At 32.1% G+C, this 13,952-nt stretch overlaps 1 protein-coding gene across 8 annotated transcripts in view; it reads right to left on the bottom strand.

Moving 5' to 3' along the window:
* Window positions 1-13,952, bottom strand: part of LOC135128133 (3',5'-cyclic-AMP phosphodiesterase 4A-like) — a 158,690-nt gene that overhangs the window by 52,741 nt on the left and 91,997 nt on the right. For all 8 annotated transcript variants that reach the window (XM_064055011.1, XM_064055016.1, XM_064055010.1 and 5 more), the window contains one exon: window positions 3,004-3,064. In XM_064055011.1, the coding sequence (XP_063911081.1) occupies window positions 3,004-3,064 (61 nt within the window). The remainder of the gene's footprint in view (window positions 1-3,003; window positions 3,065-13,952) is intronic.

Below are 13,952 nucleotides of genomic sequence, written 5' to 3'. Positions count from 1 at the left end.
TTTATGTGCAACCTCAATATGTCAAAACGAGAAATTTTACAACGACGGATAAGCTCGATTTAACAAAAATAAATTAGTTTCATTTGAGTGTGATGTTCAGCTGAATTTTTCTCTGTTGACCTGTTTTTAACAGTAGCTATTTCTAAATTGCAGATGATATTTTGCAAGAGAAAATATTTCAATGTCCCAAGAAGAAGAGAGGATACCTTTTCTCACTCGAAATATTCATTGTGATTGAAACATTTATGAAGTGAACTGTAGCTAATTGTGCGCTTATTAGTAGTATTAAAGTATTTTTTTTTAATATAGCAGCTACTAATACCGACTCACAATGATTATTATTATATGCAGTACATGTTGGTAATTTTTTCACGTCACTAATTTGGAAAGTGTTGAAAAAAAAATTAGAAAAATCTTCCAAACTAATCGATAAGTAATATGAAACTGAAATTCTGAAATGCATCACAGTTTTCTGTCTTGGAGAAGAAAAAGACAAGACGGTATACACAAATATTGACATAATAATAGATTTCAAATGTTAACGAAAATAGTCAACTTAAAAAACTATATTTTTTAATTAAAATCACTCAGTTATTATCACTGATATGCTTGAATCACGAAATACTACTCCGTCTTGCTTCCTTTGATTGTGTCTCCAGTCACTACTAAAAATAACATGTAGAAAATGCCGCAATACAAAGCTTTCATAAATGAGTCTGTGAAGGGACAATTATTTGTTACGTCTCTTTCGTAGTATGTAATTTTATGGAACTTTTAATTTATGCACTCTCGGTCTTAAAATTGACTAAGCTGTTAGTATTAACACATTTTTAATATAATTTACGATACACTGAACACAAGTTATAAGTTATAACTAATCATAGTTTATTAAAAGGTTTCAACATGGTAACAATTATGCAACAATGCAGATACAAACAGTAGATGCTCAAAAGTTATTCGAGCAATATCACAGATACATCTATTAAAGATATTCAAGTTCATCAAAACCACAGTAATGATTAAAAACAATAACAATAATAATAATAATACTTTAGTCAGGTATTTGTACACCCAATTACAGGGAAAAATTTACAGTAATTACGAAAATGTCAACAAAACTTATGTCAACACGTCAAATATAGTCGCGGCCAAAAAATCTTGGGCCTCTTTTTTGACACTGTGGACATGCTGACAATGGATGCGACGGTACAAATCTTTTAAATTTCAAATGGTAAAGTGACAATAAAGTACAGACAACATCAAAATTTTCAAAGTGTCAGGTCTAACATACAGGTTTTATGTTCAAGTCGTGGGAAATTTCTATTTGTCGTTTAATTATTGTGAAATGTGCTATGGTAATTATCAAGTTCATAATGTCATTCCGAACTTTTAAAATTATTTTATAAGCAACAAAAAAATACACTACTTCTAATACAATATTTATGCATAATAACAATAATGTTCATTAATAATACATTTTCAGTTGATAGGGCCGCTTTTTATGTTTCTACAGCGTTTCTATACATGATTATAGGGTCGAAGTAGGTCCTGGAAGCGTGCCGCCTCTCACTTTATATGACTTTACTAAATGCCCAAGGACTCATGAGAAATACCATGTTCAAGGCACATGTTCACTCTCGTTTTCTTATTTACAAAAATGTTCTGTAACATCCTTTCGTTAATGCTTTGGACCCATTGTTCAATTTCATGTTGCAACAGGAACTCCTGATTGCTGAGACTATATTATCAAATATGTTTGCGGATTTTGCTCAAGTCGTCTCAAATCATCAAAAACTTCCGCAGATGTTGAAGGTCTTCCAGAAGATTTCCTTTGTTGACACTGCCAGTTCGAACAAATCTGTTGATACATCTCTAATGTCACACTCTAGTTTCTTACATTTGTAAATCAGGGTATTTGACCAGATATTCTTGCTTACAGGGGGTTACAAAATACACACACCCTCCATTTACGAATCTCCCACTGCGATAAAGACGTCCTTTCGTGCTTGGATCAACGAGAATTACTGTAATTCACGATTGAAAAACATTAGAACAATAAAAATGATAACCTTAAATCACAGGTAACAAACGACATTAACAACAAGTGAGAACTGTTATAATGAGGCAAGCGGGATTTTGGAAATCCATGACCAACTACGCCCTTAGAATCATTTATGAAAACCCTGTATAGCTATAATTTAACACTACTAAATTTGTAACACAGTCTTTACACAAATGTCATATTTGAAGATAAAATTTAAATCATTTATATTTCTGCATGACTATCAACAAGAACTGAGTTTCAGCGATACTTCTTCACCAATGCAAAATTATCAGATTTGTCATTTCGTTGAAAATGATAAATAATAAGACTAATTTCAAATTTTTATTTACAAAAGGTGGGTTTCATTTTTGAAAGGTACAATTATTACATTAAACTGCAGACCTTTTACGATAGTGTTCCATAGTCTTGATTACGCCTCATATTGAAGGCGAAATCTTTTAATATCAGAGCGAGTTTCGATGCAGTTGTATTTATTTCAAAAATATATCCTCTTGCCACACAAACATCTTCTAATTGCTTTTACTGTTAACTGGAGTCAAACTATTTCCACATCGGTTTTGCTCGAGAAGCTTTCGTCAAACCGGCCGGAATGCATTTTTCTTTTCACTGTTTAGTTTGTCATGCCAAAATTTGCATAGATAACCCACAGATTCAAAAAATATTTTGTTTTTCATAATTTTTGTGTAAATTACGTTAACCTTTTAATTTTATTGGAATAGAACAATAAATGCACCATTTTTTTACAGAAAATACTCTTTTTTCAATCAACTTTTGTAAAAATAAATCGTAACCTTACTAACGTTTTTGAAATCACTAAATTACAATTCCAAAATCAAGAAACACCAACGAACTTCTAAGCATCTAAACTGCGCCATACCATTTTGTTTGGCCTACTTTATTACCAGGTATAAAAAATATATAAACAAACTAGTACTTACCGACCATTTTGATGTATACGGCGTTTTGTTCAGTGATATTGATTGAAACACCTTCTGTTTTCTGAAAAAGAAAAAACCGTACTTAAATAAAGTTTCTCTATTTTATTATCTTATTAATGTGTTTTAAAATTTAACCTACATTCTTTGTCGACATTTAGTGTAATTATTGTAAAGATATATTACGCACTTTCTCCTACGATGCGTTAATTGAAATGTGAAAAAAACACATTTCAAAATGTATAGTTACTACAACAAATTAGAAATTGCATGGTTGAAGTCTTTAAAGTTATAACATCAGGCATTTTTTGGCGGTAGCACTATTTTTTAATGCATATTTTACAAGAAACTAAGAATAAGTATGCTAACGCACAATTTTTTTTTTTTCGTTAAATGTGACACGTATAAAAAGTTTAAAGATTTTAATCTAACTACATATATATTTTTAGAATATACATATTTGTCCACAAAGTTAAGACTGTGACGTCAGTGACTCTTTACTTCAAAGCTAAAAATAGTCAATTAACTCTCGTACATGTAGATGCAACTGTTTCAGACACTGCTGAAAACACCTTAACATTCAAATATTCTTGAAAATTTTATTAAGAACACTCCAAAAGAGTTTGTATTAGTGTATCATCGTTGACATATCAGATCCGTTGAAACATCCTATATACATACGTATGTATTAGCATTATTGCCGATAAGTTATTAGGAGGTATACTGGAAATTAATATACAGATAGGTACCATGTGATCGAAAAAAAGTCCTTTAGTATGCCATTAAATTTATTTTTAAAATAATGGTGTTGGCAACACCAAGGCGTTCCTTTTTTAGTTTGACAGTTACGGTCAAATAAGTGCCAAATAAAGTGTCAAACAGCTACGATGCGAAAATCGTTATTTTAAAAATAAATTTATTAGCCCACTAGAGGATTTTTTTTGGAATATATGGTACTTGTCAGTACAAGAGAGATTTAGAGCACCAGTGCGAAATGTGTAAAATTACTTTTTACAATATTTTAGTACCTACAATCTACATTTGACTTTTAATCTACGGATGCAATAACACGGTCAATGTAATTACTTTTAATTTTTACTACAGAAATAATAATCTCAAACATATTATTAAAAATAAAACAAAAACAACCCTACTCTAACTCAATTTGAGCGCCGCAGTTTAATTTGCACTTAAATGTCAGATTTTCTTCATCTACGCATTTTTCAACAACAATATAACATGTAAACATAATTAAAAACAAGACAACAAGAATTTCTATTACGCGCATTTTATTCAGTTTAATTGTAAAAGAATGTGACCTGTTAGTTACAAAAAACTGTTAACTAAGGTCATCGTCTAATTTGTCCACCCATAAATTAATTGAGCGCTTAATATATTATGATTTGTTATTCAATCAATCTTAATTACGTAATAGAAGAGTGAAGTGAGCGCTACTCTAACAAAATCTGTGAGATATTTAACAAAAAGCGGTATATTGCACTGTTTCGGAAATCAGTTATCTAGTTAAGGTCCAGGCAAATGAGCATAAAGAAAATGTATTTTCCAAGTGATATTTTATATTATCTGAAAATGAAATCATGTGAAACAAATGTTATAGCACAATCGTGTGTTGTTACAGCATATTAGCAATCAAAGTGTCACGATCTGTACTTTAAGCTTATAAAATCATTCCAGAATGCTGCACAGAGTTACACACAAAAATTTATACAATATAACTACATTTTTACAACAAACTTTCTAAATTTAGTGCTTTCGTTTTGTGAAAATTGTCACCATGTGCTAATTTTAATTTGTAATTCTATCTTTGTATTATTTTTTTACATATATTATTACATCATTTGACATAATGTGCTTCCGATAATCATACCAATATAATAATCTTTTTGATGGTTTAATGTGATTTACATACATCTGTCATTCCTTGTTAGGCAATAAATCATGATTGTTATTATTATTATTGTTGTTTCTTTCATTGTTGCAGAATACGTCTTAGTCTGCATGTCTCGAGGATAATTTTTTTTCTGTGCTGTGATTATGGCTTTCAGATGTTGCGGTAGATTTTTCGATATTAATCTTGCTTGCGCTTGTCACTATTGGAACTACAATCACTTTATCACATCCTACATCTGTTAATATTCTATGCTAGGAACTATATCTGTTCTGTTATTACTTCTTATGTACTCTAACAGCTTATTTCTTATCCATGCGGATTTTGAAAAATACAATTTTTAAACAATCAGTGGATACAATTATTAAAGACCCAAAAGTGAGAATCATACAAGAGTGTGAAAGTGTTTCGTCGGTAGTTCTTACTCTCGAGTATTTGAGAATATGCAATGCCGAGTCAATTTAGGTATCAAAGCTGGGGGGCAATACTTCCAACAACTGTTCCAAATTCAATGAAAAATTTTATTTATGATAAATAAATCATTTCAAATCCAATGAGGTTTTAATTCTTGTTGATATAACACAACTAACTTTCTGACCTCAGCCACAGACAACCCATATTCGGCTTAAATTGTGAAATTGCAAATTCATCACAATAATACACATTTTTAAGAACAAAGTGAAAAACGTGCTAAATTCATTAAACTTTTATCATTGTTTTTAATTAAAAACTGTGTCAAGTTATGACCTACTTTTCGGCCGAAATTGTTCTGTCAAGGTAACTAGATCATAATAAAAAAAATCACCCGGTATTTAAAACAACGTAACAAGCCGAACCGAAGATTAGTCTAAGGTTATTTAAACTAAACCTCCCTCGCCTTTGAAGCACAATCCAATAAAAAAATCTTCTTGGCAAAATTATAAAATATAATTTTGGGAATTTTATTTTTTATTATCCCTATATGTTAAAATGTTAACGTACACGTAAAAATGTCAACTACATTTTCGCAGGGGCACAGCCATTTAAACAGATACAGTGTAATAAAAATAATAACAGTACGGAATTCCCAAAAATTCGGAAAAATGGGGTAAGCCGTACTTGATTTGATAAAAATAAAAAATATATGACATGAAATTGTTGACGTGGATGATCCGACAAATTTTGGTATACGTTTTACATAAACGAATTTTCTAACACACATAAAACTTCAAAGAATCGGTCCAATATTAGATAGTCTGTCTAATAAAATATCAACACAGACGACAGACAGACGGAAACGGGAGCTCCATTTATCATTCTCTGGGAGTCATGAAACGTCGAGAAAAATATAAAAGTAGCCTTTCGACCCCCTTTAACTTTAGCTCGCGAAATAAAAACTAATACAAGAAAACGCTCCGTGTGACTTCTGGTACGTATAAAATCTAACTTGGCTTTATTTAGTCCTAACTTATAAAATTAAAGTTTATCATTCACTACAAACAAAACCATAATTTAAATATTTTTGCTGAATTGGACAGGGTCCAACGCGTTCAGCTAGTTCATTCATTTTTTTAACAGAAATCTTTTAACCTTTATAATCTCACATGTTCGCATTGACTCCAATTTTAATTCGTTGTAAAAGAACACACATACATGAAATGATTTAATCTCCACTTCTATCGTGTGCAATGAAGCTCAGAAATGGAATTAACTGTTGCGACATCATAATTAATTCCGAACCTTACTCGGGTTTCAATCAAATAACACATTTTCTCGAAATCTTTTCATAATCTATTAGAGCTGTCACTTAGGGAATTCAGGAGATTACTAAATGATAATTTAATATATCAAATTACTACAACTGCAGCTTCAATGACTGATTTTTTAACACGTAATGTAACCCTTATAGCTTCTAAATTAACCTCACAAACCAATAATGATAAATGGAAAATATATAAACCCATTTGTTGGTTTTGTATATACTTTATATAAATAAATCCATTCGTCTTCCACTTTCCCAAAACGTAATGTGTAAGTAAAAAGATGAGTGAAGTATTTATTTTGAGTAAATTTATTAATTTATTGAAACATCTATAGTGATGGTAGGCAAAAAATCTTAGATATAATAAAACAACTTTTTGAAGTTATTTAATCTTTAAAGCTGACAGAAAGTCATGTTCATTCGTATACTCAATTCCGCTATTAAAATTTACTCATAGTGAAACCATAAGTCCCAATGTGTGCCATGGCTTCCGGTTTGAAACAAAAATTGAGTTCTATAAAGGAACAAACTCTGTTCCAAAGGGAAGCAAAATAAAACAAAAGTAACGGTCACTGATCCGACGCTGACGGCTCCGGGATTTCTCCAGGCCAGAGGCGTCTTGACGGTCAGATGCTCCAGGTCTCGACTGCGCAGAACGTTAACAGTCTCTAGGAATGCATCTATGTCTCTCTACTCATTTTGTAGAGAATCTAGGTAATGATCAACCTCCACTTGGCACCTGGAAATTTTGACTTGGAAGCACACCATGCTACTCAGCGCTGAGGTTTAGAATAGGTGCGACTTAAATAGCGGTGTCACTGTGTTTCCCGAGACTATTAGCCACTAAACTGTGTCCACTGGTCGTAAAGATCGATCATCGTTTCAGTATTAACGATGTATACTTCCGGTTTTTAAATAGTGAATACTTACGAAATAACGTCTAATGGATCTAGCAAAGTACTGACGATATGTGGAAAATTCCGAATCAAACCCTCAGAAGTTTTGTTTTTTCGCTTTATAATTTTTCGCAGAAAATCGCTTGCAAACCGGACAGTGTTTGTATAACCAATAAATTTGTTATGGACACTTAAAAAATCTGCTTATGTACTTTTAATATTTTCCTCAGATACTGTATTAGAATGTCCCCAAACTTGAAGGGATTTATCACTGCAAAATAGTGAATCTAATGCCTTAAAAAAATTGGATATTTTATGTCATTCTGTTGCATGTTGCCCGATCCTGTCAATTTCCTGCATTCAACAGAGTTCTTTTTTAGTATGATATACATAACACGTGTTATCCAGCAATCAATATGGTTGATACAAGGTACATCTGTTACTGTATATAGGTATATTGTAATACCTAATCATCGATCTTAATAATACTCGAAATATTATTAATATAATATTTTTTCTATATTAAAAATTTTATCAATTGAGTTGTACACATGCAATTACATAGATAAATAAAATTTGGGTGCCATGATTCCAGTCAAGATTTGCACTTAAAAAAACTGTCAACATTAGAATTTTTTGGAATAGTTGCTTGAATAGTGTACACAGATCGATATTGTAAAAAAGATACTTTAAGAGAGCTGTTCACGGTCCAACGTTCGTAATACGATTTTGTCGGACACAACAAAATTAAAGTGTTTCGAACGTCTGTTCTCGGAATCAAACCAACAGTAGTTCTGATTATTTTTTTCCATCTTGTTCTTATAAACATAAGCACCGTAGTGTCGTGCAAATGGTAATAACTGTTATTAATGTAGGTGGAATTTTTAGTGCAGGTTTTAAAGTTTTACATATTGATAATTAGGCCTAAAAGGCGTTATCTGGCCACGAATCATCTTACAGTATATTTGTCATAGATGTATATAGCGATTCCACTAAATCTTCAACGATATTTAAAAAAGCCTCGTTTATAAATACTAAAATTTAACACTTTATTAAAGTTAAAATGCAATTACTTTATAAGGGTGAATACATTTTTCTTTCTAATGAATACCAGGATTTCGTTAATGTTCCATTTTCAGCATAGGATCTACTCGAACTCTGCCTCGTTGTGTGGAATAAGGTTAGCTCTAAAGGTCCGTTAAGTCCGTAATTTAATTCTCTCAAAATTATACGCTAGAGACCAATGACGCTAGTTTAATTCTCTTGCATTAAATTGACATGAAAAGAGAACTCCTACACTTCAGAAAATAAATGACGAGCTATGAAAAGCTATTGAACAAATTCCCTGTTTATTAAAAAAGCTTGATATTTTTACAAAAAAACAATAAAGGTCATCTATGAATTACAAATAAATAAATAAAATTACATTTGTTGTCTTCTTTGTCATACTAGCTTACAAATATGAGAAAAAATTGTAGATATTTCTACATATTTGACGTGTTTGAATTTTTTAAAAAACGTAAAGAACTGCTATGTACAATAACAGAAGCAAACTTTCTCACACGAAGTTTATGTTAATATTTCACAAAAATAAAGAACAAATCCACGTATTTTGATAATGATACACGGATATTAATATACGGTTCACCTTTTTGCTTAATCACTTGGCGAATGTGACGTATCGTGATGTAATAAAATAGCCACGCACACCTGATTAGAAGTTTGGCAAACTGCCGAAGAGGTCAGGGATGACCTCCATTTGTTTCATCTACTGTTGTTTTTCTAACGATGTATCTAAGAATATTCCCCGGTTCAAAATTCGTTTAAATATTAAACTGGTATCTGCAGTTCCTAGTTTTAAATAAAACAAAAATACACTTACTTGAGCAATATATTACGAATGCGTAACACCTTTGTATGTTTTCTTAAAGATAGATACGCAGGACGTAGGAGATTATCCTCTAATGAGCCAGTTTAGTATATAATTCTACAAACATATAAAATTACATACCAAAAATGTATTTATGCGATCTCAGATCAAACTTTACAATGTATTTAAAAGCCGTAACGGATTTGTTCACTACATTAGCATTAACAAGAAGAAATAAATAAGTGCTATGAATATAAAAGAAAAAATACAAAAATACTCATACCGTTGCCAAGAAAAACAAATCCTTTTGCCCTAATAAAACTTCTTTCGGACGTAAAATTCTCCTGGAATCTATCCAAAACAGGATAACATCTGAAAAAAATGGCGGAGAAAACTATAAACTAATTCATGCTATCGTACAACATGAAGAATTATGGAAGAGTCATACGATAACAGAAAATCGTTACTGCAGTCTGCGTTGTATAACGTAAAAGAGATTATTTCAGCGTTATTCGAAAAGCATTAATCTATACTGTAGGTCATAGATCTTATTTGTTTTATTATAACTGATGGAAGTAAAATCAAACAACAACAAAAATATTCACATTATATTGCAGTGTATTTCCTTACAAGTGATCCATTGCTTACTTTAAAACTACTACCAAGGGAGCCACATAGGATACAAAATTTGCAAAAAATTTTGTTTATGCTTTTGGAAATAAGCACACCGTTTGATTTTTTAATGGAACGATCTTATTAGTATTTTCTGACAAGATAAATCTTAACAAAAAGTAGTCGGTGTTCGCAACATTCGTCAAATTTTGTACACACACTCTCATTATTAAGTACGTGGTTGTTTCAGGAAGGCCAATGAAGCGGAAAAAGTAAATATTTACAGTTTGTAAATTTCAATTAGCTTGTTTCGCAAATATCAAGAGTTTACGGGATCCCATCAAACTTACCCCATAATTTTTCTGCTCTAATTCACACACACATTCTTTGTGATTTAAAGAAATAAAATAATTTTGCAAAAAGTCAAATGAAGCGGCACATTAATAAATTGCATAGACCACCGGAAGTAAAGCATTTATTAACACCCTGTATATTATATATACATGTACAAATTTTGTCGACCTCCACTAAGCGCCCAGTCTTCGATATTTCATAACAATTAGATATCTTTCCAAATTAATAATTTAATTAATTAATTATATTTTGCCTTTTTTCTTAATATAATACATAGTATTCTTTGAACAACACGATACTCAACACATACTTTTAATTTCTTGTAAAAAAAAAGTATTTTGCAGTTAAGCTCTTGGTTCACGACGAATAAAAAAAAATCATCACAATGGAGGTGGGGCGGGTGGGCGTTCTTACATTTTGACTTTTTGTTTTAATATGTGTAGACTTCTTTTCACAACATGAAACTTAAAACATGTTCAAAATGAAAAATGTATATAAGGAAATATTACTTTGCAATTAGGCTTTGGCCCATAATTGCAAAAAACGATATTTCCTTGCAAAAATGTACCATTCTAACCATGTTTAAATTTCTTGTTCTGAAATGATGGCTATGTATATTAAGAAAAAAAAAAGGCAATATATATATATAAGCCCCGCCCACCCACCTTATCGCAATTCTGATGATTTTTTGTTATTCGTCGTAAGCTAAGGGGCGGGGCTTAATTGTAAAGTACTTATTTAACTACGAGAAATTATCATGTGAAATATGTTCTTAATTAATCGTGTTATACAAATAAAACTAGGTAAGTGTATTAATTAAAAAAAGAAAACCAAAGGAGAAGCCCCACACATCTCGATCTCAATCATGATGAATTTTTCATTCGTTGTCAGACCGAAGGGCGGAGCGTAGTTGCAAAATCGATATTTCCATATACAAATTTAACATTTTAGACATGTTTTAAGTTTCTTTTTGTAAAAAGATGGCTACACGTATTAAGAAAAGAAGCAAATGTAAGCCTCGCCCACCCGCCCTATTTAAATTGTGATGATTTTTTTTCGTCGTGAGCCAAGGGGCGGAGTTTAATTCCACAATCCTTATTTCTCGACAAGAAATAAAAAACATGTTTTAGAGTATCGTGTTGTTCAAAAAATACTACGTATATTAAGAAACAACAAACGACAAATTAAGCCCCACCCATATCCCAAGCTTAATTGTGAATAATTTTTCATTCGCTGTCAGACCGAGGGGCGGAGCTTAATTGCAAAATGGATCCTTTCCTACAAAAATGTACCATTTTAAACATGTTTTACCTTTCTTGTGAAAAGAAGACTACACTACACATATTAAGAAAAAGGGCAAAATGTAAGTCCTTGTAGTTATAATACCTAAGCGGTTTTTGAGACGAATAACAATAAATCTTGTTAATTTAAACGTCAAGAACTATCTTTAACAATGGATAAGTACTAACAGAAAGCTACAGATTTTATTTTGATTTCTAATCAAACTTGACCATAATCTTCAACACAAGGAAAACTGTTTACACTTGTCGCTGAATTAATCATTTTATCTTCTACCGTCTACCAACTAACATGCGTATTATTACGTATACTCAAGTAATATTAGTAGCACACATTTATTCATTTTTTAAGAAATAATTACATCAAGTATTTCATACATAACCTCAATCTTCTTTTTTAACCATGGTAGTAAAAGTTGAACTTTACTACCTCTAGTCTAGAATTGCATACTCCATGGCTACTAGTGAAAAAAATCTTTTGACAAATGCCAGTCAAGGATAATAGTACATTATGGAACTAGTGGATGAAGTTGAATTTCAACGGCGAGAGTGATTTTTTCACACGAGCGAGTGCAACGAGCGAGTGCGAAAAAGAAACTCGAGCCGTTGAAATTTCTTCATCCGCGAGTTGCATATACTATTTTTTCTAAGAAATTAGGAAATAAATGTTTGTTTATGGTAGGTATTTTATTTTTGAAATACATTAACTGTAATAGAACAATTTGTGCAATTATCACCAATAATATTTACACTTTTATCGTAAGTATTATTTGAACTTGTATCTTTGTTTAAACTTAGTTGGCTGCTTCCTGTATCAATAACTGCACTTGTATCAGATTCGAAAATGCCGCATTGGCAGCATTCAAAATTTCTTCAGAAACTTCGTCAGTCTCACTCATGTTCATTGTTTTCACTTGTGTAAACTAGCAGTATTAAACGTCAAACACTAACGGGTCGTCCAGCCTAGGCGTCATGATTTTCGAAGCGCGCGAAGCGGACGGTGCGGTCGGTGCAGGCGATACGCGACACGTTTCGCTAGCTGCGAAACGCTCAGGCTGGACGACCCGTTAAAATCGTAGACGGCCGAGTATTTTTCCACTAGAGGGTGAAATGAAATTTCATCCACTGCCAGCGATGGGAAAATGACAAACTTCAACCTTAATGAGTAGAAAATAGTATATTATTAGCCAAGGTTGCAGAGCCAAGCATTCTAGACCGAGCGCAAATTAGAACCCGAGACGCGCAGCGTCGAGGGCTCTAAGTGCGAGGTCTAGAAGTGGCTTTGCAACCGTGGTTAATATACTATTTTTTTCACTAGTAGAAACAATAAGACAATAAACTGAAAAATAAACGTTCAATTTTTTGACGCAACATGATTTTGTTTCGATTTCTAATCAAACTTGATCTAAATCTTCAACACAAAGAAAACCGTTTACACTTGTCGCTGAGTTAATCATTTTATCTTCTACCGTCTACCAACTACCATGCGTATACTCAAGTAATGTTTGTAGCACATATTTGTTCATTTTTTAAGAAATAATCACATCAAACATTGCGTACATAACCTCAATTTTTCTTTTTGAACCCGTGGTAGCAAAAGTTGAATTTGCTACCACTAAATGAGTCGACATTTGCATGCGTCCAGGCTGCTAGTGAAAAATAGTATATTATTAGCCAAGGTTGCAAGGCCAAGCATTCTAGACCGAGCGCAAATTAGAACCCGAGACGCGCAGCGTCGAGGGCTCTGAAGCGCGAGGTCTAGAAGTGGCTTTGCAACCGTGGTTAATATACTATTTTTTTCACTAGTAGAAACCATAAGACAATAAATTGAAAAAATGAACGTTCAATTTTTTGACGCAACATGATTTTGTTTTGATTTCTAATCAGACTTAATCTAAATCTTCAACACAAAGAAAACCGTTTATACTTGTCGCTGAGTTAATCATTTTATCTTCTACCGTCTACCAACTACCATGCGTATACTCAAGTAATGTTTGTAGCACACATTTGTTCATTTTTTAAGAAATAATCACATCAAACATTGCGTACATAACCTCAATTTTACTTTTTGAACCTGTGGTAGCAAAAGTTGAATTTGCTACCACTAAATGAGTCGACATTTGCATGCGTCCTGGCTGCTAGTGAAAAAAATAAATTTTCTTGAAGATTTGAAATATTTTGACAAGATACTTCAAATATTATTCACCCAATTATTGAGTATAAGGCTCCGCTATTACCCGGTGTATAGTATATCCGGCAGGTGTACTATAGG

The sequence above is a fragment of the Zophobas morio genome, unplaced genomic scaffold (genome assembly GCF_036711695.1).
Source record: "Zophobas morio isolate AGI-343-1 ecotype UQ-CSIRO unplaced genomic scaffold, CSIRO_AGI_Zmor_V1 ptg000012l, whole genome shotgun sequence".
Taxonomy (NCBI): domain Eukaryota; kingdom Metazoa; phylum Arthropoda; class Insecta; order Coleoptera; family Tenebrionidae; genus Zophobas; species Zophobas morio.
Note: the sequence above shows the minus strand (reverse complement) of the source record. Positions and strands in the feature narration are given on the sequence as shown.